Consider the following 26,403-nt stretch of genomic DNA (forward strand, 5'->3'; position numbering starts at 1 on the left):
GGGTTCATTTTGGTCATCTCTCTTTGCCCAGTTCCCAGTCTGGCAGTCTGCCACTGGGATTTTTCTCCAGGACCAATATGATTTACTCATTTCATCTTCGATGTGGCCCCACCTCACCTGTTTTTCAGGCCACTCTCTTAATTGTACACAATTGGGTGTTTTCTGCCTATTTCCAATCACATCTCCTTAGATGTGGCAGCTTCCCAAACAACATTTCACCTCGCATCCTTCCCTCGCCTCCTCTCCAAAGCAGGAACACACCCAACCCTTGTTTATATGTGCTTTGCAGCCTCCGGGCCACATACATCAATCTTAATCCCCTAAATCTATTCTGCCTCAGCACATCGGGACAAGCTGTCTAATTAGGGAGAGCTAAACTATCCAGTGGTGGCACTGTAATGCACTGTATTGTCCCGGCACTAATCTCACAGTAGGATAGGTACAAAACGTCGCTGCTAAGACATAAATATTGCATCTGGAGCTGATCCACATCATACAGGTCGGGGACTACAGCCATCACTGGGTCAATACCCTGCGTTATGCAAGACACCGGGCTTCCCAGACTGAATTCCTGTTTAAACCAGATAATATCATAATATCCCTTTGAAAAGCATCATCTCTTGGTTTATTTCTGGGGATGGAAAACCGTCCCACTGATTTAAACATATATTTATTTATATGGCATACACACACACACATATACTTACAGCTACTCTCTGCTCAGTGAAGAATCTCCCCATTATCTAATTTCTCCCCCAGGAAAAATTATTTTGCATCTCCATGGGAAGCACTGCAAACATTTGGCTGCTGTAACAAAGGGCAACAATCACAGCAATTACCGTGTGCCTTCTCAGCACATGGACGTAACAGCAATAAGCTAGTAAGAGCTTCTGAGAGTGACCTATAAAGGGCAAAGAATCAATTTTTCCTTGTTTTAAAGAAAAGTCAAAAGTTGTGTATTGGAAAAAAGAAAACATAACAATGATGCCATGTAAAGTTCCTTTTTATTAAGCTCTGCAGTGGGGAAGGGCCTGCTTTCACCTTGCTCTGCAGAGCGTAACTCCACACATCGCTCCAACCTCACATAGCAGGAGGTAGGAAACAAACTGACCTGAACACCCAAGAGCCTCCAGTGCTCGTCTCTTAAAATGTCAAACTTCATACAGAAAGTCTCACCTGTGAGTACGTGAACTATTAAATCCAGGAGCACCTACTAAAACTGAATGAGGTGCACCAGGCAGTGTAACCCGGGAAACAAAACCTCTCCAAAACGAAGAAAAAAAAAACCTTCTTCCTGCCATTGCTTTGGCCTCGCAATTCCCCCTCCTTTCTGTTCCTCTACATTTATACTCATCAAATCAGCCCCATTAAACATACTCTTTCACCACAAGGAGGGCATAAGGAAAGCCAGAGACTTCATCCCAGACACCTAGTACTTCTGCTTTTCTGTAGTTTTGCTAGCACGCACAGCTTGCTTGTTGCTGTATTTATTGGCATTTCAAAGGAGACCACAGCTACAGCATGTGAATGAGTTCATCTCAATCAGCTGAACAGAATATTAATTATTTACCTCTCAGTGAGGTTTAAGGATATGGGAAAAGCTGTCCTGTGACAAACGCCAGGTCTACCTCTTACAGAATAACAATCATTAAGGTTGAAAAGCTCTCCCAGATCACCTGGTCCAACCACCCCATACCACCAATGCCACCACTAACCCATGTCCCCAAGCACCACGTCCAACCTCTCCTTGAACACCCCCAGGGATGGTGACTCCACCACCTCCCTGGGCAACCCGTCCCAGTGCCTGACTGCTCTTTCTGAGCAGAAATGGCTCCTCATTGCCAGCCTGAACCTCCCCTGGCACAACTCGAGGCCATTCCCTCTGGTCCTGTCACCAGTTCCCTGGGAGAAGAGGCCGACCCCCAGCTCCCCACATCTTCCTTTCAGGTAGCTGCAGAGAACAATAAGGTCTGCCCTGAGCCTCCTCTTCCCTACACACAACACCCCCAGTGCCCTCAGCTGCTCCTCACAGGACTTGTGCTCCAGACCCTTCACCAGCTTCATAGCCCTGCTCTGGACATGCCCCAGGGCCTCCATGTCCTTCTGGTGCTGAGGGGCCCAAAGCTGACAGGCCCAGGAACAAGCCTACTGGTTCCTATCAGCAACCATCACCAGTTAAGCGTTTCTGTTCCAGTTGCCAGCCCATCTGAGCACAAGAGGCACCACCCCTCAATGTCCCATGTAAACACAGGCTGTGGTAACGTGAAAATGGCGGTCACGTGTAAAAATGCTTTTCTTCAGTGAGTTGTTGCTCACTAACCCATAGCACAGATGCAGTTCTGTAACGTACTTCTCAGCATTTCCAAAGAGGATTTTGGTAGCCATTAACACAAATATGTTTCCAAGAGCTGTTTTAGTGAGTTTTTGCCCTGCTTTTTTACTTCACAAACATGCGTGTACCCACACCCCAACTCTTCATAACGAAGAAGTGTGACACTGTTGCAAGTCATTGCCTTCTCCTCCAACCTATCTTGTTTTGAAGTAATAACACAATGTTTTTTTATGCAGTACTTTAATTTTGAATGAATGATGAACAACCAGCCCTATAAACAAAAGCATGAGGCAAATTCCGGGAACCTCTGGAACACGGTGCCATATCCGCAGAAGGATTAACTCTGTTTCTGGATGCTTTAATCAGTGCTATCCAGAGGCATCGATCGATTGGTACCATTAATACGGAACTGCACCAGACATAAAGCTATTATAACCTACAAAAGGCACACTCACACTACAAACACTCAGCCCATGAGGATTTAAGGAGGTGCTGCCCAGCAGCCCTGAGCTGGCCCAGTCCCAGGTGACCCCCCCAGGGTGAAGGGGCCCCCAAATCCCATGCCCCCATGGCAAAGCTGCTCCCAGCCCAGGCAGCGAGCTTTAGCTCCCATGTGGCTGTAACTCTATCGCTCTTACGTAAGGTCTGGGCACCGCTCCCACCAGTGTTTCTCCGAGAAGTTGCCATGGCTGCTGTGTCTACCCCAAGCTCGGCGCTGCCAGCTTGTCTTACATGTGCCCAGGGCCCGGGGAAACGGGGCAGGGTCTGGGTGGGACTCAGCCGAAACTCACACCGCATCCCTGCACAAGCAGGAGCGAGGCAGAGGTCTTGCACGTGTGCCAATGCCTCCTGCCTTCAGGTACCAGGGAACCTGCAGCCATGGCATGTAGGGATCTAGATGAAATTTTTATTTGCTGGCTGTGCTGGGGAATAAAGTCTTCCCGGATAACTCCTGGATGTAATCATCTGCTCAGAAGCATGGCAGATGATAAAGCAGAACATATGTGGTCCAGATTTCACTCCAAGATCTTATTAAGGTACTGATAAATAGGAATCAGCATCCCTTCGATCCACATGTAGCCATTAAACACAGCCATTAAGCCAGGAGCTCAAAACACTCAGCAAAATCAGGCACTAAATTACCAAATGGCCTCTGAGATGTGACGTTTTTAATAGATTGCTTGTTTTACTGCAGACGAAAACCAAAAAGGCTTCAAAAAGGCAGGCAGGATATTTTGTTTCAGTGCTGCAGACTGTCACTTCCAATTCCCGAGTAATGAGAAGGCAACAAATGAACAGCTGGAATTAGATGTAAGGGAGGAAACAAACCACTGCCCTAACTAGATTTGGCCCACTCTCCCCCGCTGCAAGCAGTCTCTACCTCTGTGGCTACTTTTTCTTTTTGAACACAAATTTAATTTCGTAAGACAATTACCCTGCTCAGCAGCTTGCCTCTGAGCAGTTCCCCGACCTGTTCAGTGCTGATTTCGGGATCGTGCTGGCAGTGCCAGGTGGGCTCCTGCCTGCTCGCCAAGGCCCCACACAATGGCTGCGTCTCTGGGCAGTTGCTATCGCCGGCCAGAGAACAGCCAAGCAGTCTGATTTCACGTTAATTCTTGTGCAATTCTCTAACAGTCTAGCAGGCTTTGCAACCCAGATGGCATCCTCAGGCTGACAGGCACGGTCATGTGCTCCTGCCAAGAAAAGAAAACCTAGGGGAGGGGAAAAGCCTATGTCTGCTCCCACACACACCTCCCACTGCCGCTGCCCTCCCTGCCCTGTCCCTCGCTCCCACCGAAGGGATAAAAGCTCCTCCAGTGATCTCGTAGCCCTCTAATATATTATAGCCTTATAACATGAATGAATGCTTTCATCCAGAGCTCCTTCTTGTGTTTTCCCCTGGCCTAATTTACTCTCCAGGGAGCAGAGAAAGCCACAGCTTTCGAGAACAATTTGACTTTTGAGAGCGAGAGAGAGGGACCGTGTGGCAGGATTTGTGCAGGCTCTGGTTATTTCTAGTTCAAGGCAAGGTCAGCAGCGATGGAAAAGCAGCATGACAATAAGCTCCAAATGCCTGCCAAGCACAGAACTGGCATGCTCTGAATCCGAGAGCAATTGGGTTAGAGCTGAACTGCTAATGGAAGTAACATTTCCACGGCAAACAGATTGCTAAAAAAAAACAAACTTGTTCTACTGTGCCACTTGCCTTGTTTTTTTTTCTGAATATTTAGTGTTATATGCGTCACCACCCCCAGAAAGTGAATGCAGAGATAGTAACACAACAGCACAGCTTGAAGCTACATCAGGGGAGGGTCAGGCTGGGGGTTTGGGAAAGGTTCTGCACCCAGAGGTGGTCGGGCACTGGGACAGGCTCCCCAGAGATGTGGGCACAGCACCAAGCCTACCAGCATTCAAGACTTGTATGGACAGCACTCTCAGACACATAGTCTGATTTTGGTGGTCCTGTGTGAAGCCAGGAGTTGGACTCGATGATACTTGTGTCTCTTTTCCAGCTCAGGACATTCTACGGTTCTAACATATTAGAGAAAATTAGATCTAAGCAAATCCAGTAAAGATTAATTTATGAATTAAGACTCAGCATACTTATGGTCTGTTACCAAGAAACGAAACACAGAGCCATGCCTTCCTAAAACCAAATTAATTTCCTAGCAGACAGGAATACAGGCACACCTACACCATGCAATAAATCCGCGGGACGGAGATCAGTCCTTCCCATCCTCGAGTAAACATGGTGCAGGGCTGAGATGACTACAGACACCTGATGCCCACAGAGCTAATAAGCCTGGAGAGGCTGTCTGTCCTCACTGGGGAGCACAAATAAGTACATTTAGAGATTAAGAAGCATGAACAAGTATTTCTGCTGTTACAGTATGGTAGAACAACAGCGCTCATACTGTGAGCTTGGTAGGCTGAAGGTCTGGACGCTGCCTTGTACCAAACACATCGACATACCCCGAAACAGTCACGTCACTCACAAACATCTCCACTAGTAAGGTTTAACCCTGAGAATGAAGTCTTTTGCACCTCTTAAGAATGGATGAAAAAGGAACTGGACTTGGTGCTTCGGGACACAGGTTAGTGGGTGACAGTGGTGGTAGGGGGATGGTTGGACCAGATGATCTTGGAGGGCTTTTCCAACCCTAACAATTCTATGATTTTAACTCCAGAAGGTGATAGATCATTTTAGCATTTATTTTTGAGAAGTATCTTCCAGAGTTTTCGAAAACCTTACCCATGCTTTCACCTTGCTAGGTCTGGGCATCACCCCAGGGGAATGAAATAGCAGAGGCATCCGAAGCACCTGGTTCAGGCACAAAGGGCAGGTCCCTTCCCTAGGTGGTCTGGGAAAGCTGGGAAAGCCTCCCCCTCCAAAAGGCCTGTCTGAGGTCAAACTAAAACCTTCAGAGCCAAGAGAGGAAACATGGGAACAAGAAGGATTTGCAACCTAGAAGTTTACCCCAAGGAAAGCTGAGCCATCTGTGGCTCTGAGATTAGGTGACTGCTCCACACCACTGAAATCGTATCATCCATAGATGAGACGTATAAAGTAGCATCTTCATTTCATTGGTGCTGTCTCACATCACTCATTAGCACCAACAAGACTGAAGAATAGTTAAAAAAAAAAATAAAAAATACTATTACAAAAAATTTATGGTAGTAACACCTGATGGTCACACTCCAAGAACACAAGGGTCACATAACCAAAAGGAAAGAGGAAAGAAGGGTCCTTTGGAGTGTCCTCAGACACTCAAGAACACAAAGAGAACAAGCAGTCAAACACATCTTCCTGCAAATAAGCTTTCATGAGGAAATCAATTCCATATGAAATGGAAGATTTATCTGAAAAAAAAAAAAAAATACATTTTCTTTCTTCCAAAATTTAGCTTTAACAATGAAGTTAGCTCCTGCTCTGGAGCACGTAGCAGTAAGAAGTGGTTGAGCCAGGCTGCTGTTAACACCGTGGCCTCGCTGTTAGGCAAGCAGGGCACTACCAGGAAATCAGCCTTTTGTAGCATCTTGCAGGTACACAACTGAGCACTTACCAGAGATTAAATCTGCTAAATAAGTGTCATTATACGTAACTTAAGATGAAAAAAATTAATCAAAAGAGCTTAAGGAGGGCTTGGTGAAGAATGCAGCCTAGCCTAAAACTGAGTCATGATAATAGGCACTGCCAATATTTTAGAGAGATCGTTTCCGGATATTTTAAAGAGTAGGAATTCAGCTGAGCTAAAACAGCACTGGCAAAGTGATGTGGCAAATAGAGGTTATACAGCATCAAAAAACTCTAGGTACTGGTGCTTTACCAAGCTACAGAAAGTATAGCGTTTATACAGGTGTAAGGGGAAGAAGGGAAAGGAACGAGTAAGTAGGCTGAGTGCCTAAGAACCTGAACTCATCACAGAGTTCAGGGATTTGGGGGTACCTGGGGTTCTTGTAAGCCAGGGCCCAATCTGCCCAACACATCCAAACACGGCCAGGAAACAGCACCCCACTCACACAGCAAATGGGTATGGTGCCAGCTCTCCATAAAGCACACTTGTAGCTACCATATAATTACTGGAGTAAAATTTTATTAAAATTCAATTTCGTGAGACACATGGTTTAAAAACTATCGCCCACAGCACCACAGGTTGCTGATGAATGAATTAAATGTTGCCCACAGATATTTTCCATTGAAGGTACAGAATTGATGGGGGCTCAATTCTGGCTCAATTTCTGGTTCACAAGTTGTATGCTTCTACTTCCAGGGCAACGACACCGTATTTGCACCCCCAAAATAGAAAGCTTTACCTGTAGAGTCAAAGGAACAATTTTAAATATATAAATATATATGTAATTAATGCAATTAAATGATTTATTTTAAAAACAACTGCATGCATTCATGAACTTCCTCACATTTCAAGTTACCAACATTTCCAGGGAAATCAAGACTGAGTGCCGCAAGCATCCTCATTAATAAGCAGCAAACAAAGCAATGTTTATTCACTGTAGGAAAATAGAAGTTTGAATATGAAAGATAAAACAAGATCATGTAAGGCAAGATCATCCAGATGACCAAAAATCTCAGCCATGCCAACACCAGGCTTCACCCGGTTTCTTCCTGTTAAATTAATGCCACTCTGGAAGACCACTGTGTTTTCAAAAGAGCTTAGTTCTTAAAAAAGACACACTCCCTATTATTTTTAAACAAAGATAAAAGGGTTTCCTACATCTGTGGCAAAGGATAACTCCCAGTTGTCTCTTTCATCCAGCTTTGCTTTTCCTTTTCAATAAGACCCACGCACCACCTATCCCCCCCACACAAGTACTCTGCCAGCCCCTAGAGCTACAGGCCAGAAATTACTGCTTGTAGTACAGCAGACTTGAAAATTGGTTTTATTTCATTCACCTCTATACAGGAATTATCTCCTCAGTTATATGTTCTTAAGTCTGGGGCAGTTGGTTGCTTTAGACCTAGAGCAACATTTCCCCAATTTCACATAACTCTAAATAAACAAAATGTTTTTGACGTGCTTATTATAGCTAAAGCTACAAGCCACATCCCAAGTAATTACAGTTAAATAATACCATAAAAGAAAAAGGAGGATCACATCAATTAAGAGAAAATTACAAGTCATCGTTAATTATTACTGAAATGACTGCTTACCTAGCACTGTTAAAATAGCAACTAGACACTTCACAACAGGATAAGAGAGCTAAAAACCTGTGTTTTAGTAAGCTGCTCTGAACAGTGCCTCTGTTCTTATTTTTCAGTGTAACACGCTTGGAACAAAATCCATTGCATGACTTTTATGCCACTCCCTACTTAAAAAAACAACTAAATAACCCACCAGTGTTGTATCCACAACACCCGATCCACTACGTTCCAAAGCAAACTGCAGAAAATTTCTTCATGTGTATTGTCGACTGTTTCTAACGAACAGAAGTTGCCCTGTTTCCAGACAGAAGGTGGACTGTTTAAGCAGTGACTGGAAGTCCTGAGCTAGTAAATCATAACTGTGCAGTAAGGAGAAAATAACCCACCCCGTTTAGTACTATCTATTTTTAAATTTGCAAAACAAAGGCACAATATTATACACCCTCTTCAGTCCTTTTGGTTTAACTGTACGTTTTTATATGCCTGAATGGCAAATCCCAACTCATTATTTCCTTCATGTCTATTTGCAAGGCTGCAAAAACATTCACGTTAGCAGCAACAGCATCAAAAATTCAATACAAATTGAATCCTTCTGCTCCAACGCAGCAGCACTGCGTTCACCTGGCTGCTCTTGGTCAGCTTCGGATGATGCTTTAGAAGAAAGCCTCTGAAGTCAGTTGGAAGGCAGCGATTTGGGGAACTATGCTAGAAATGCAGTAGGTAACATTTTTCCATGCTGAGTCATGCTCTGAATTGATTGCTCAGTACAAGCTGGATGCTCTTTTGCTGCAAGCAAGCATTTCAGGCAAACGGGAACTGACAGTCCCCAAACTTTTCATCTTCATTTTCCACTTCCCAGCCCCCAGCAGTTGAGATATTTGGTACCAATTCTAACATCACCCATTAAGTTTCAGCCAGGTGCAAAATGTGGCAGAACAAAAGATTATGGTCTGTAGTTAGCCCAACTGCACACTGATTTTGGATGGGGGGAGGAACTTTATGTGAAAGCCAGTTTCCACACACAAATTCACATCCCAGTGCCAGTGGGCAGCCAGCTCTGCCTCTGCAACATTGGTACCAAGGGACAAGTTGCCCTTATTTCACATCCTCAGCCCCTCACCCTCTCTGCAGCAAGTCATGCTGAAGGACTTTCCAGACACCACGTACACTTCTCACAGAGACAAACACCTACGGCATGCACTCAGCTTTTTGTTAAAACAGTTCTGGCAGAAAACTGGGAATTTGACACTTATCACCTGACTGAAGTTAAAAATGTGATGCTTTGGTATTATACCTACCAGTTCTCCATTAAGAGTTAAAACTATCCAAGTATCTCATTGACTGCGATATCCCACATCACTTGAGCTAGCACTGTGGATACACTGTGGATAGGATCTAAAAAGCAGTAGGTAGGTACTTCCCTGCTACTGGTTCTGCTTTAAACAACTGAGCCTCACTGCTGGGCCAGCGCAGATGTTAAGTATTTTCTGCTTCACGTTCCAGCCGTAGGCTTAATTTTTCATTAAGGCTCAGATCAGCTTACAACTCCAGCCAGAACTATTAATGCAAGGGCACTTTGAAAACACCAGCCATCACACGGTTACTGTCACACAGACTAAAGGCAATTCTCTCCATTTCGCTCTGCGTGCAGGGGAGGCTCTGCCCACGGCTCAGGAACAATCCTACCCCTCTGTGCACAGCTGCAGCCCAGCCGCAGCTCTGCCCACCTCCCGCAGCTCCGGCACACACAAAGCAGCAACACCTGATCCTGGGAGCCTTCTGCCTGCTCAGCTCTCGGCTGCAGCTCCTTGGGGACGGAAAGAAAGGTCTGTCCTGACAAGCTTCTTCAGGGTCAAAACGCAGCTCTTTGTCCTGAGTGAATTCAATCAGCTCTTCCTGGCACGCAGTATTTGATGCCGTACGCTTCCCAGCTGCTCTCAGAAGCCATGGATGCAAATCGCTTGGGGTCTGTCCACAGAACAGTTTGTAGCTGCCGCATGCACTGCGGGTAGAACAGGCACTTTCAAAACAAGCATTTTTATAAAAGCTGGTACAAATCGCCTCAGAAATTTATGATGTCAGTTACTGTCTCCTTTGCAGCACATCAGGACCACAGGACCAGCTGAGATGGCTGGGGTCCCAACCACAGAGCTTGTGACCAAACGTCTTGTTCCATATGGGGGTGGTTGTCCCCCCGTACTCAGCTCTGGTAAGGCCACACCTCAAGCACTGTGTTCAGTTTGGGGCCCCTCACTACAAGAAGGAGATGGAGAGGGCTACAAAGCTGGTGAAGGGCCTGGAGCACAAGTCCTGTGAGGAGCAGCTGAGGGCACTGGGGGTGTTTGGTCTGGAGCAGAGGAGGCTCAGGGCAGACCTTACTGCTCTCTGCAGCTACCTGAAAGGAAGGTGTGGGGAGCTGGGGGTCGGCCTCTTCTCCCAGGGAACTGGTGACAGGACCAGAGGGAATGGCCTCGAGTTGTGCCAGGGGAGGTTCAGGCTGGCAATGAGGAGCCATTTCTGCTCAGAAAGAGCAGTCAGGCACTGGGACGGGTTGCCCAGGGAGGTGGTGGAGTCACCGTCCCTGGGGGTGTTCAAGGAGAGGTTGGACGTGGTGCCTGGGGACACCGGTTAGTGGTGGCATTGGTAGGGGGTGGTTGGACCAGGTGATCTGGGAGAGCTTCTCCAACCTTAATGATTCTGTGATTCCTCTGAGCCCTTAACACAGGACAAGGTAAGAGCTCCTTTGACTTAAATTGGACTTAAAACAGCTCAGTGCAGGAAGGGAGATGCACACCAGGCTTTCCAGGACTGATACCTACTATACCAAAGTAGGTAGTTTGCTGGGAGGACTATATGCATTCACAAGAAATGAAGCAGTAATGGCTTACTAATAGCACACAGAGGCCTAGGAAGGTCTTACATGAGGCTTTTGTAAAGGCACACACACAGAGTTAGAGCTGATCCGGGCTTTTTCCTCACCAGCCCGAAGAAGCCCAAACACTTGCTGTTACAGCAAGCTCCAGCCATTGCAGCACTGATGGCAATGAATCAGCCAAGTACCTCCCACAGCTGTACACAAACAACGTGATTTCCACTCAGGGGATGAGCTCGGCTTCCACCACATCCTAACCACTGCCACCTCCACCGTGAGGCTCAAAAAAAGAATACAAATCCCATAGGCATAACAAAGGCCCAGTGTTTTGGCTAACTCTGTTTCCATTTAAAATAATCTCCCTTAGCAGCATCAACGAAGTTTGATAGATGGGGAGAACAATGTAGAAAGCTGTTTATTCCAACATATACTGACATAACAGGTATTTAGAGAGAAAAGTGGAATGTTTAGTCAAAATTCCTTAAGATAATTCACATTTTAGACAGATTACCTGGCAGTATTAATCAAGGTCCTAAAAGAGCATTAGCAGATCAGTGCTATTCATTTTTTTCTGGAATTTGCAGATCTCTGAATTAGGTTGTTAGAACTCTTGCATGACAGGCTGCTTGTACAATTTCAGTGTCAAAGCTGAAGAGAAAAGTTTTTGCCCTGTTTTTACTTGTAATATTTGGCTAAGTCATACTATTCAAAAAAAATATCATTTGGTTTAACTGATTTCACTGCTCAGTCTTAAATAAATGCTAAAGCAAGGCACAACAATGGCAACAAAGGTTCCTTCAGTTATTAAAAAAAAAATCTAAAATCTAATTTTAAAAAAATTAAACAGTTCAGCAGATGGAACCACCTTAAGATCCTCCCCGAAGTTTGCTTTCTCCCTGGTTTCACCTATAGACTTTGCTTGCCCAGGCCTTATCGCTTGACTTCTGTTTACACAGAAACACAAAACGCTGTCATCAGATGAAGCGCAACTGCAGTGCGGCCCTTATATAAGCCTCATCACATGAATAATTAGCAAGGCCCATGGAGAACTACAAAGAGGTTATTTCTCAACCATACTTACCGGAGTTAACCATTGCCAGGCCTCTGAATTAAGAGCCGGTGGCACAAGAAGGAGAGCAAAACAAGTTGAAACTAAATGAGCCAGAGATTGAGAGCAGGGAGCGGGATTATCTGGAGCTAAGGAAATGAAAGGAGAGGATTTCCCTGCCGTGAAGTTTGAGGTCAGGACTGGCTACACCTCACGCATGAGCATGCCTTTAACTGAAGGCATAATTGGATTCTCAATCAAATCCCGCTGTCAGGTGTTACACAACACGTCAGATAATCTTATCAGAGTTCATGGATCAAAAATGTACAAACCCCACGTTTTCTCTCTATACACCACCCCATCACCATCGTCGGAACCTGGGGTACCTCAACCACTCACTCTCACCTCGTACCCTGCGTTTCCTAGCAGCCAAGGCAAAGCAGAGCATTTGGGTTGTTGCCTCCCAGGCCACGGCAGCACTGGGAGATTGTTGCCTCCCCTCTACAGCAGCAGGGGGGCCTTGCCAAGGCAGCAGAAATGCGGCAACATCGACTTGGCAGCTGGAAGAAACAGGGACACTCCACCTCGAACCTGGTGCCACAGCGGGAACAACCAGCAACACTTGCTAGAACCACATTTAAATGAAAAAAGGATCAAGAGAGAACCTGACACTTAAAGGCCCTTGTCACCTACCTTAGTTAACAATTCAAAACGAACAAACTAGACCAGGGTTTGTAAACAAGTGAGGAAAAAACTGACCCAAAAAAAAAAAAAAAAAAAGATTTTCCTTTCTAAGGAAAAACCTACAACCCACATAAATGATTTCCTTGTGCAATCTGCAGCTCTCCTGTGATTTTTGTGTCAGTCACAAGCATACTGAACTGAAGAAGCCCAGTATGTGATGGCACATAATTGAGGATATCCAGAAAGATCTGTGGATTAAAAGAAAGGAACAAAGCTCTGGTTGTCCTTCTTGAACTTTATAGACTTCACAATAAAAATGAAAAATCCCTGGTGCTACACTCTCTTGTTATTCCTACCTAGCTGGAGGGGAGGGAAGAGAGGGAGAGCTTTGAGGGTCCATATCCTTTGGGAACAAAACATTTCAGCTATTTACAGATTAAATGGAGACATCCCCTACATTTGTGGTGCAAGTGGACCCAACTCAAACAGACATCTCCCCAGCATTCATACCAAATAAACACTCAGGAGATGAGCTGATTGATATTCCACCACCAGAGCTGACCCTATAAACAGGGACAGGTGTCCAAAGCATTATAGCTTAGTCCTGTGCTGAAAGAAAAAACAAACACCACCACTAAAACAAGTTACACAGATTATTTAAGCAGTGCCAGCTTTGGAAGAGAGACAGCCAGTGACCCCGAACTGAGCATTTGCTCATTCTGGCACACACAGCTGGGGACGCTGGTGTATGGAGAGGGACTCTGCTCAAGCAGAGATTGGCAGGATGAGGGGATGGTTTTAAACTAAAAGAGGGAAGATTTAGATTAGATATTCAGAATAAATTCTTCACTGTGAGGGTGGTGAGGCCCTGGCACAGGCTGCCCAGAGAAGCTGTGGATGCCCCATCCCTGGAGGTGCTCAAGGCCAGGCTGGATGGGGCTTTGGGCAGCCTGGGCTGGTGGGAGGTGTCCCTGCCCATGGCAGGGGGGTGGGACTGGGTGGACTTTAAGGTCCCTTCCAACCCAAACCATGCTGTGACTCTGTGATATAGGTCACACATGGCATTGCCCAGCTCATACATCCAGACAGTTCCCAGTACTGGCAACAACTGTAGCACTGCTCTCTCCAAGATAAAAAAAAAAATAAAACAAACACCCTTGAACACAAAAGCTCTTTCAGCTATTTCTCCCAGCAGCAGGTTATAAGTTACACATCAAGTATCACTTTACATCGACCAACACCAGTGCTCACATGCTAATAAATCCATCAGTGGATGTTTTTGCCCACCAGTTTTTTTTTTGGTGCTTTCCCCATCTACATCTAAGATCTCCAGAGACAGTCTTCAGCCTCAGAGGACAACCAGACAAGGAGAATAGATTTCTATAATCCAATTCATATATTGCACTAAAAGTAAAGTGACTCAGAAGGAAAATGTCTCACAATGAGCTGAATGCATTAATACCTGAAACCCTGGGTTATGATACCTTAAATTCATGCCTTAAACTGGGTGGCTCTGAGGGGTAGCATTCAAAACCATTTTGGAGGATCAGACATTCAGAAGCTAGAGACAGATCTTGTCAAAATGGGAGACAATGAAGCAGCCAACAGAGCATTAACTGTCAATGAAGAACCATGCCAAAACCCCACATCCCACAGAAAACAGTGAGAGTGACTTAAAGCCAAATGTACAAGATTTGTACACAAAATACAGCTATTACCTCTAAACCATGAATGCCTTAATGCATTAAATTCAAATTACAGCAGTGTTGCCTATTTTGAAAAGAAAGTGGGTGAACAGTCAGGATCCCAGAGTTCACTTCTATGATCGGAATGGAAAAACACCCCAATGCCTCCTGATGCAGCTTTGGGGCAGAGGGCAGGCCCTCTCACACACAGGGCTGTGCTGCAGTGACCATCCCCTCTCTGCTGCGGGGGCACACAGGAGAGCTGCTGTCACCAAAAGGATGTTGAACATCACCAGCATTCTGCCCCACCTGACAGTCCTTGGTTGGGTACATGGCCTTCCCCAAAACAGTTTAAGCTAAAAGAGGAAACAGGCAAATATAAATTACAGAGTACACATAAAAATAAAAATAAAAGAGTCTTCTGGCTAGACCACGTCAAATTTCCTTGACATATCTGATACGGCTGGTTAGTCAGCAGCATTTCCTAGTGGCAGCATGAGAAATCCGAAGTAGTAGATGTTGTCAAGGGAAGATGCAGATGTCAGGAGCTTCAAAGGACTTTCCCGGTCTCCCAGTACACGCCTCTGTGTCACACAGACTGAACTTCAACCAGACAGCTCGGACACGGATATCGGGCAGGCATCCAACAACACAAACCAAACTGAATGTTACTTTGCCCAGTGCTCGACAGTCGTTATGTCAGCACACAAATCCAGAAGGAAAAAAAGAAAATCAGACTCCTGAAAATTTAAAAATCCATTTTTCCAAGGACAGGATGAAAATGGATAATGAACAAATTATAACTAATTTCCTAAGAGTCATAAGAAACTGTTCCAAGATAAGTAACCAACGCTATGGTTGTATTCACAAGATTATCACACGCTTCATGTGATAAAGCAATGACTACTGCTTGTGTTGCTTTCCGACTTACAGGATATATGTTGAACAAACCAAAACTGAAAGAATGAAACCTGAATTGTCATGGGCAGGACAGGGAAACAATGACTATGAGATTGTTAAGGAAAGCAAGAGGATCTATAAAGCAACTAAACATTAAGCAGTGCTGGAGGTTAATTATTCTTGTTAGTCAGCTTGGCCAAAAGCATAAATGAGCTTAAACTGTGGCAAAGGTGCCTGCCAAGTATTCCCGCAGCGAGGAGAGGGAAGCAGATCGTTACCCTTCACTGAATCACATTGCAAAGGCCTCCACAGCAGCAACACCACATCTATCGTGACGTGGCCTTCAAGACCAGGGGTGGCAGGGACTAGACTTCAGAATAAAAAGGATTTATTAACCATGCAAACCAAAACAGAAGCCCCAACTGCTTCATGCTGGGGATGCTTACAACACGTTACCTCCCAACAGCCGCCATGTCATCACCACCACTGTACGCCCATCAGTCTGCCAAGGCCCTGCTATGTCCTTCGTACTCAGAACCCATCAGGAGAAGAGGCTGGGGTTCCTTTGCTGAAGCTCTCCCCCATGTCTCACCCTTCTCAAGACTATACATTATATGTTCAAGATTATATACTACAGTTCTTCAATACCTTGCTGGCTTTTAGCTCTTGCCTGTTCTCTTCCAGTACCTGCAAAGATGACCAAGACAACCAAGCCAACGTCCTTACTGAGGCTGTGGTGGTTTTACGTGCTGGGCAGCTAAACACTACAACCGCTCTCTCACTCCCCTTCCTTAGATGAGGAGAGGAAGAAGTAAAGCAAAGAACAACTCACGGGTTGAGATAAGGATCATTTAATTAAAGGGAAATAATAATAATAATTAATGATTATTATGAACTAAACAATTTAACTAAAGGGAAATAAAAAGGGAAAGGGGAAAAGGGAAAAAAAAAAAGGAAGGAAAGCAAACAAATAAAACAAATGAAGGCTATGTGGAAGTGCAGAGGAAAGAAATTTCTCTCTGCTTCCCACAAATGAGTGATGCTTGACCATGTCCTTGAAGCAGGGCCTCAACGCACGCAGCCGGTGTTCGGGAGGAGGACCAACGTTTTCCCAACGAGAGCCCACCCCTCCCCTCTTCTCCCTGTTTCCACCTTTTATTGCTGAGTGTGACACCACATGGTATGGAATATCCCTTTGGTTGGTTTAGGTCAGCTGCCCTAGTGATGTTTCTCTCCTCACTTTTTGCCCACCCCCTAGGAGGGTTAGAGAGAGGCCCGATGCTGTGCCACTGCTGCTCAGCAGTAGACACAACACTGGTGTGATAACACTGCTGTTCCAGCTACAAGTGCAGAGCACAGCACTGTATGGGCTGCTGCAGGGAAAGTTAACATCCCAGCCTGACCCAGTACAGAGGCTTGAGAACAAGAGACAGTAGTCAGAAACTAAAAGGAAGAGACTTCCCAGTGTGGTGTAAGGAAAACATTTCCCCATGAGGACAGCCACGTATTGGCTGCCCAGAGAGACCGAGGACTCACCATGCTTGGAGGTTTTTCCAAGACCCAATAACTCAATAGAGCCCCAAGCAACACGGCCTGAATTTAGTTTTGAGCCTGCTTTGGTTGGAAGGTTGGCTCTGATGACCTCCCGAGTTCCTTCCATACTTGAATTAGTCTGAGCTTACCCTTCCAAATTTCCAAAGCTTTATTGTTAATGTGGACGTTGTCAAACTGTAAGCATATCATGGCCTCTGAACGGGATCATTCAACTGCTGAATTCAGGCCTTGGCACTGAACATGCAGCTCCACAGGATTACAGGCAACTGAGATGGAAAAGACCTTGAAGGTCTGAGGGTTTATTCACCCACTCTGCCTTGTGTACCAGTATCAGCTATGTCCAAAGCATTCCTGGCAGTATCAGTTTGAGCTGGTTTTAGAAGTCTCTCCTATAGGCAATTTCACATCTCCACAAACAAACCGCTCCAGGACATCCATCCTTACATCAGTAAACAGCTCCCTTCCTATCTTTTACTTTTCTTAGGGTAAGTCAAGACTATTAACATTTATCCATTTCACCTGGAACATGAACAATTGATTCTCTTCTACTTCACATTTGCCTTTAGGTATTTGTTTTTGCAGTCTTCACTTCCCATCTCTCACCTTACCGAACTGGTCCTGTTTGCTAGGTGCCCAGTCATCTCCCTTCTCTCCTGAATTGCCTCTAACTGCAATTAATTAGTCTGCATTTTTCCCAAACAGTGGCACCCCAAACTGAACACTGGACATCAGCCTACACATTATCAGTACATTGTGAAGGAATAAATTACCTCATGCCTTACATAAAAAGGCCATTTTCTCTGTATACTAGTTTTTTTTCTTTTGCCACAATGTTTGTTTCATGATCAATTTGTATGCATTATTTATAATCACTTGAATTCTTGCCTAAAACAACAGCAGAGAGCTCCGCTTGCCCTTTACTTTCAGTCAGCTAGTATCCAAAATATAGGCTATCACCACTTTCTGTAAGTCTCCTCTTCCTCCCCCAAAATGTCTTTGCGTTCATCAGTTGTTAGAGTTGAAAATCAGCCCTGGCTTTCGGGGCTGAAAGTATGAAACAAAGCACTTTCATCTGAACCTCTCAAGTGTAGAATGTTTCTTCCTCTCCTGGGCCTAGCAAGGCTTATTTGTTGACATTTAAAGAACAATGAAGAGCCCATCTGTTCCCCAAAGGCTTTGGGGAAAACAAAGATGAAACAGACCTACACAGCCAAGGCAGCAGGTTGACTAGATGACCAGCCAATGTAGGTCACTTCAGGGGGTATAAGCAGGAAAAGATTCAGTTTTAAGCTTTTGGGAGGACACACACACAAACACAAAAAAAAAAAAAAAAAAAAAAGGACAATTAAGTGTCAGTATAACTAAACATCAAATAACTTACCTGACAATACCAGTTCAGTCCTACCTCTGATCTGATTTTTAGAGCTCACTGAACACCAGCCAGACCACTTTTTGCTGAAGTCAAAGTTCTGCTAATGAAGATCACAAGGGCAATTTCATTGTTCCTGAGTGACGAGCTGGCTGATTAGATCAGAAGCGTAAATCACACTTTTAGCTACTTAAGTTAAACAGGTGGCCTTCTCTCTGACTTACTACTTCTTCAAACTATAAGAAGTGTAACCTTTCTCTTTTCTGTCATGCCTAGGAAAAAAAAAATATGTTCAGATATTTATTCCCTCTTAACCCTGTGTGAAAATATTTCCTGCTCTTTCATGTGTTTCAAACAATTTGCTTATAAAACACATTAACCTTTCTTAAACGTGCCAATCATTCACTCTTATAGTATAACTGCAACTAGAGAAAGAACATAGGGGAACAATCAATACCACCTAGTCTCCAGAGTAACGTGTAGAGATAAGACTTTAAAGAACAAACAAAATGAAAAAAACACATCCATGTTTATCAACATTGCTAACAAGTTACATACTTCAACATAATGTCCTGACTGACATTCATACTCTGCAGCTACACAGCTTTCCAGGTTTAAATGCCACATTAACTTTGGTGTTTTGGTTGTCTTCTGCTTAAGACTGCTATCATGGATAGAAATAAAAGGAGAAAAATAGTGAATGAAAATGACGAAGAAGAAATACACAGGTTGTTGTCTTCTGTCCCAACAAAGACAATAACCAAGTGGTTGGGCATTGACCCAAGACACAGAAGACCTTTGTTCAAAAACTCTGTATTAGATTAGTCTAGACAAACTAGACTAAGAAGCTTTTTTGATCAAAATCTTCCTTTATCAAAAGACACCAGGGCAGAAAAGAAAGAGTCAGACTTTGAGATGTCTAATGAGAGAGAAACATTTCCTGTCCGGTCCTATTAGCTTTATCCTTCTGCGTGTTCAGCTCTGCTAGCTGAAGCAGCATGCTACAGCCCTTTAACTCTTACCCACCTCGAGAATCCTGTTTTATTGATGTTCTTAAAGGATTGATTATGCTGAAAATAAACAAAAGGGGGGTAAGGGGGAGATAGGTGTCCTTCTAGCTACCGTACACAAGAGAAAGCATTGCAGGAAACCTGGAGTACTTGATGAATGGAGAATCTGCATTACATGTAAAATGTCCTCCCAAAGAGCTAAGTATTTATTAACCAGCTGAAGTACGTAGCATTCCTGTAGCAGTATAAACACAAGAACCAGCAGTGAGAAGGAAAAGTTATCTAGACAACAAATGCTTGATTCCATTTTTAAAACCAACAGTGGGAAAGCGCTCTTCAGCTTGAATGCATAAGAATTACTGTGTGCAAAGAACAATAATATCAGAAGCTTTTACTAAGGTTGTGCTGCTCCCAGCCTCCTTTGTTGAAAATCCACAGTGAGACTCGAGGGATGTGTCATTCAGCTTTGTTTGGTAGAATTACGTCCTAAAGTTGCTTAAAGAGTGCACCATCCCAAACAGCAAGCCCAGCATTTGTCAGACAATTGAAAAGAGTTCTTCAAACAAACAAACAAAAAATAATTATTATTCCAGCAGCAAAGGATTTAACCAGATCTGTTGAGGACAACAACAAAACCAAAGGTCCAGATGGCACCCGCTCCTCACTCCCTATTTCCATGCAGAGTCTACCTCACAGATATTTTGTGCTCATCGATTGACTGGCTCCGAATCAGCAGCATGACTGCTCCGCTTCCAGTAGCGCTAATTTACACACAAAACCTTGTTAAAACTGGGCTGTGGCTAATGCTGAGTGGACAACAAGGCTCACGTTTGGAGGCTACACATGGCTAACAGGGGACATGTTGTGGATATAAGCACTCCAAACCCGTCACCCACCCCAATTACACATGGATTTTTCCAAGGCAATGCATGTGGTTCACAGTGTAAAACACACACGGAACAGGCCTTCCCCACACATCGAAGTCACTGGGCCACCGACCTGCAAACCCTTTCACTGCTCTCCATTTGCATCTTGTTGCTATGGCAAATGCATCAAACAAGAGAACTGGCTGGAAAAAAATAAGGCTGCATTTCTGCCTTTAGTCACACAGGAGCAGACGTGTCTTTCAGCAAAGTTTCACCAGGGAAAACTGGAAATAAGACACAGAGGACTACAAAAAAAAAGGAGGAAGAACAGGAAGAAAATGAACAATATTTAAACATTTTGAGAGTAGAGGGGAAAGAGGACACAAGGAAAAGGCACAGCTCGTGTAGTTACTCTTGCTGGACTTGTTCAGATGGTGTTTGATTTCTAATTAAACTTTCTTGTTCTCCAGTTCAAACAATACTTTTAACTTCTTGCGAGTATTTTACATGGGAATTAAATTAGTGTAAGAAAAAAAATCCTCTGCCCCAGCAGTCCCAGATGTGACAGAATACTGAATCTTCTCCTCAAGCAGATAAAAAGGAACCTCCAATGGCTTTAATTCCCCAGCAGCAGTCAGGTAATGCAAGAGGAAAGCAAGAATTCCAGCAGCCATCTCAGGCAGGGCAGCGAGGGCAACCTATAAAGCACTTAAAGCAAATAAAGGGAAAGCAGAGGGAGGGAGCGAGGCTGCCTCCATCCCAAGCACAAGGGTCATTCAACTGCTGTAGAAGAATTTGCAGAAGTCACACAGAAAAAAAAGGAAAATGTGAAGCTTCGAGGAGCTCAGTAATAAAGGAATGTCTGAGCCGACAACCTAAACCCAGACTCGCCACGGAGCATAGCAAAGGAAACATCACCCAATGGAAACTGGATTTTCAAATTGAACTAAACTCCCAAGTCTTCTACAAACTTTAGGAAATGCCAAGTTTAAAAACACAAAAATCAAGACATATTAATCTTTTGGCAAGGAAATTATAACGTGGAAAATGTGTGACTAGGTTTTCTTTCCCCTTTACAAGAGGATGAGCTTGTGTTTACATCTCGGGTGGTGGAAAGGCAAAGTTTATTTCCTAGAAAGCGAGATCACAGATTTCAGCCTGCCCCAAGCAATATCAGTTACGGCTGATCGAGTCAGATATGATGAAACCTGAATTAATTCAGCAGCAGATGGTGCTGTGGGTTTTTTTCCAGCTGTAATGCAAAACATATGGATGGAGTGGCGTAAAGTTTCAGTGAAGGACAAGGGAATGTTTGTTTAACTCACGGTACAAAGGGAAACATCAAAACTTACAAAAGATATGAAACCTGAGCTTTCCAAAAACAAAATCTCCTTTGTAGCTTTCCATTAACAGACTCCCTTTCCAAAAGAACTATTTCCCAGCACCTGACATGACTCAACTTTTAACTTTTATATTTACTATTTAATACTGTTGAGCATTTTTTTTTTTTTTGACTTTGGCGGGGAATACTCGCATACTGCTAGACTGAACTTCATTAATACTCAACTTTCCGAGACATTTCGCCCCAAAAACTTTCAAACCTTTGCATAATTACAGCTGGATGACAATAATTGTCTAATAAAAGCTGCTTATTTTCTGGTGTGCAATAGCTGGATCCGTCACAGAGGAAAAAACTTTGGTGCAATCAGAAAATAGTGCTGAGAAGGGGAATGGAAAAGGTGAAAAGGCAGACAAACAGTACATGGGGTGAAAAAAAAAAAAAAAAAAAAAAACACAGAAAAAAGAAAAGGAGAACAAAAAAAACTCAGAAGAGAGCCAACTGGTCACGTAGTTCAAGAACTAGGGCCAGGGTAGGAACAAATCCAGTGTTTCCATAACAAATCTATGCCTCAGAAGGCTAAGGTTACACGGGCTGAACACAGCCCGTTTGCCTTATCAAAAGCTAACAGTGCGTCCTGATTTCATGCCACAAACTGCCTGATTGGTTGCTAAATTTAGGCTCCCAAATTGTATCAGTAATCAGCAGGCTTTTCTTAGAGTACCCCATCTCCCCTTTTGGAACACCAGAAATAGCAGTTTTTAATTCTTGAGCTCCAATTATTACTTCCCCTGTTATTTAAGACGTTTCCTGACGGATGCGGCACGCTTTGCGCAAATCATTTCCATGCTTGGCAAACACCAGGACTTCAGGGAAGTGAAGCAGCGTTACGATGTGTTGCAGACACCCAGGGCGGGTGCAAGAAGGGCACTTTTGAGATGTTTCGGGGAAGAGCTGGTGGCCAGGTCCCACGGCTTCTCTACACAGGTGAGGAAGGGGGGAACAATTCTCCTCCTCTTGGCACGAGGGATGGAACACAGGAGAGATGCTGATCACAGCAGCCAAAGTAGCAGCACTTCTTATCTTGCCAAAGCAGGGAACAAGGCACATCTTTCACCAAGACAGCACACCCTATGCCAGACCCCCATTCCCTTTAGTTTCCCCAACCATCAGTTCAGGTCCTTTTATTGTCCACTCCACCCGAGGCATCACCCAGCCACGTGCCAATAGCCATTTTACTGACTGGTGGTCAGCTTCCAGAGCTATTTGCCTTTTCATGTAACTCTTTGTTATTTCTTCTCTTTTCATGTGGCACCTGACAAGGCAGCGTTACAAATCAACACTGAAGCTTATCATCTGCGTGTCTGGGGCGTTCAATGACTCAGAGTGAATCAAGCTCATCCTTCTTCAGAGGACCAGAAGACAGACGTTGACTACAGCGTTTATTTCTTCTGCGTAACAGGATGCACATAACAGACATCTTTCCATGCTCCATCACAGAGAAGTCCTCCAAGCAAGCCTCCTGGTGACTTCCATCCATATGTTATTGCTCTCCAAGAGTTCCCTTGTTTAGCTTGCATCCAGAAGTGCAAGAAACCTAAGCCCAACTTTCTGGTCTGCTTAGACCATCACTGGTAGGATGCCCTAACCGTACCACTGCAAGCTACAAGGGCAGGCACTGCTACCTCTGCTGCTGGAGCTATTTCAAGCCCTGTGACCCCAGCCAAGCCCCAGATAGCTCGCACCATGAGCCTAAATGCAACACGGACACGAACTGCTGAGATCCTCAATGTTACATGAGACCTTCACCTGCCCAGGAAACCTGTACACTGTACCTTGGCTGCAGACACCACTAACATGGCAAGACACACAAATTTGGATCTGTAACTGACATCTTTTCCTGGACTTGGTTCCAGAAACAGCTGCCCAACGTTTCCACCATCTCATAGCCTCCTCAGCAAAACCTTCGTACGCTGAAAAGACCTTTTGAAAAGCAAGACGGTAATTTCAGCTTTGCCAAGAGGATAGTTTTTCACATTTAAAAGAAAAAACAGCCACCTGATTAGGTGAATATCACAGGGGCTCTCTAATTTCACCTGAAAGCAGACACTACGCAGTCAGACAGAGAAATGCAAAGAGCCAGGCTCTTTGTTGAAGTCGCAGACCATCATCAAAATCTGAGTCCACAATTCTTTCAGAGGCGGTTGACAATGAAGAAAGAGGTTTTTTTCCTTAATTGGGGAATTTAACATTAGTTACTGGATTATCTGGCAAAGTATTTTGAGCTTTCATGCTTCACTAAACCAGAGTATTTAGTTCACCGCTCACAAACCCATTATTACACTGAAGAAAATGGAGAGCAATTAGCATACAAAATGATAGCTTAAAGGTGGTGTTAATTGGAAAGAAATATTTTTAATGGTGTTGTATACAATTAAGTGAGATAACCAGGTTCTGGGAAAAAAAAACAATTTGCTAAACCATTTCAGTAATGTCTGTTCTTCAGCTTATGTTTCAAGTTTAAGCAAATTCAGTGCTGCAGCAGGTTCAGGGCAATACGCCTTTGAAATACCTCGGTTCAGCCACTACCACGTGGGTTGCAACCTAAAAGCTGGTCCTCCTGTCGAGCAAGCCATGTTCAGAAGATATACATATCAAAACAAAGACTAAATCATGGCATCACTGAATTAAGCTCAAGTTCCCCAAAAGAACTGAAGAAGGAGAAGAAAACAGAATGCAGGAGTTTTCATAGCGCGCTGATGCAACTGGTCTTGCAACTCATAGTGTGTTATAGGACCTCACAAAATACACAACCAGAAGCGACAGAAGACAATCTAAACAGAGTTACTGATGGGGAAAGAGTAATTGTGCATGCTTTTGTTCATGATTTCTAAGCAGAGAAGGAGAAATCTTGTACATGAATAGTTAATCTTCCAGAGGAAGAAAGCAGACAGGAGGAAAGATGTAATCCCTCATTACCAGTGAACTATACTCAGATATAAAGGTGTTAGCTATACAAAGATATTACAGAAATGTGCCTTGCAACATTTGGGATTTGTTTTAAGAGCTACAGCAAACCATTTTAATCCAGCTGAGTGATGCTAATTCACTTTTACAAATTCTTTGCCAGATAGTATTCCTAATCTATTCATCGCACATCTACAGCCATAAACCTATTTGCACCAGTAGCTTTTATTTAATTCCTAGTTACAACAACCCTTTGTATTTTAAATGAACTTCTACGTCACTATTATTTTTGGCTCGGGAGATATTTAATATTTTCTTCAAATGACAGAGCAGTCTGCTAACCTGCAACACGCCCTATTTTTAGAATCACACCTATCTCATATTTTCCTTTTTGAAAACACAGTCTAATTACGTTCTGGAATAATACCTCCCTGTATTTTGATGTGAAAAAGGGCTTCAGCAGCCACCGCTCAGAACAGCATCCCTCCACGCAGACAGCACTACTGCAGGCAGGCTTCAATGAAAACCCGCAGCACAAGCCCCACGTTGGCGTGCAGGGCGGTGTTTCTCTGTCTACCCAAAGTGCCACTGAACTGTTGGTCCCACGAGCACCTACCCACAACAGCATTCAGCAGCATCGCCTATCCCTACAGCCTTTATCCCCAAAAAATGATCCACGCTCACCGCCTGCCTGCACAACCCAAATTTATCTAATAAGGTGAAATGGAAGCAGCAAGGACCAACTGGTAGGTACAGACCTTCCCCCACTGCCTGATGCCTTGTGGCACAATGCTCCAGATGCACCAGCATATAATTATAAATATCAAATACTCTAAATACCAGCACGTAACATAAAGAATCTTTTTGAAAGGAAAAAAAAAAAAAGTCATCATTCAGCATTGCAACCAAAACCCAAATATTGACGTTTTCTACATGTGTGCGTAGGTATATTTCCTCTTATATTTGAATTATGTAAAGGCATCTTGAAAGCGAAGACATCCGTGGGCTAATCTGGAAGTTCTTCAAACAATGCAATAACATCTTCCCATAGAAAACCGAGGAGAGCCAAGAGTTCACTGATGAACACCAGATTTTTATCTCCGATAAAAGCGCAATTTGAATTCGCTGATGTTTCCAAATGATTTAAGCTCCACTCCCACTACGGCTCCTACCGAGAGTTATTCATGATGCAGGGTGAGCAGCCTCGTGGAGACCCATCCATGCAATTTTAGGTACAAGGTTTATGAGGGGAAGAAAAAAAAAAAAAGAAAAAACCCCTTTATCATCCTATGCTGCTCCGGCAGAGCTTCGCCATGCGAACGGCTGGAGCCGAGGGGCTGCCTCTGCCCGATGAGTAAGCGTTTGCAGCGTGTGGCCGCGGTTCGCCCCGATATTTTTAGGGTTTTATAGCTCTTTTTCCCCCCTATACACACACACACACACATACACGCACACAGCTCGCTTCTTACCTGACCGCCACCCGCACCGAGCTCTCATCCTGGCCGGCCGACATGGTGCCGGGGGGCCGGGAGAGCGGCCCCGCCGCGCCGGGGAGGGGAGGGGAGGGTCCCCTGGCGACGGAGAAAGACGAGGAGGAAGAAGAAGGACGAAGAGGAGGAGGAGGAGAAGGCGGAGGCAGCGGCTCCCCCCTCTCACCTCCTCCATCTCCCCTCTCCAGCCATTTTGGGTGCCCGAGTCGCTAGGTGGCGGCGCTCCTCCCCTCACACACACACACACACACACCGGCCCTGGGCGGGGAGAGCCGGCAGCCCGCCCGCCGGCCTGTCAGTCAGTCAGTCTGTCCGTCAGTCAGTCTGTCCGTCAGTCAGTCAGTCAGTTTGTCTGTCTGTCCATCCATCTGTCTGTCTGTCAGCCCACCGGCCGAGGTCTGGCCCGCCGCCCTTCTCCCCCCAACCCAACCGCCCGCTGACAGGAATTTCTGATGCCGGCGGTACCCCCTGCCGGGAGACAAGCCCGGCTGTTTTGCCCAAAACAAGCCGCATTCCTAAGGGAGGCTTTCCATCAGAATAAGCCCTTATTTATTTATTTATTTATTTATTTGTAATTGTAATGGTATGCTAAAAACCTTCTGCTTCAGGTTGCTTGGTAGCAAAC

The 26,403-nt window shown here is 44.6% G+C and overlaps 1 protein-coding gene across 9 annotated transcripts in view; it reads right to left on the minus strand.

Moving 5' to 3' along the window:
- Window positions 1-26,010, minus strand: part of KIF21A (kinesin family member 21A) — an 89,151-nt gene extending 63,141 nt beyond the window's left edge. For all 9 annotated transcript variants that reach the window (XM_084531395.1, XM_084531394.1, XM_084531400.1 and 6 more), the window contains exon 1: window positions 25,758-26,010. In XM_084531395.1, coding sequence (XP_084387521.1) covers window positions 25,758-25,801 — 44 coding nt within the window. In that variant the 5' untranslated portion in view covers window positions 25,802-26,010. The remainder of the gene's footprint in view (window positions 1-25,757) is intronic.
- Window positions 26,011-26,403: the final 393 nt, after the last annotated feature.

The sequence above is a fragment of the Aythya ferina genome, assembly GCF_964211825.1.
Source record: "Aythya ferina genome assembly, chromosome: 1".
Taxonomy (NCBI): domain Eukaryota; kingdom Metazoa; phylum Chordata; class Aves; order Anseriformes; family Anatidae; genus Aythya; species Aythya ferina.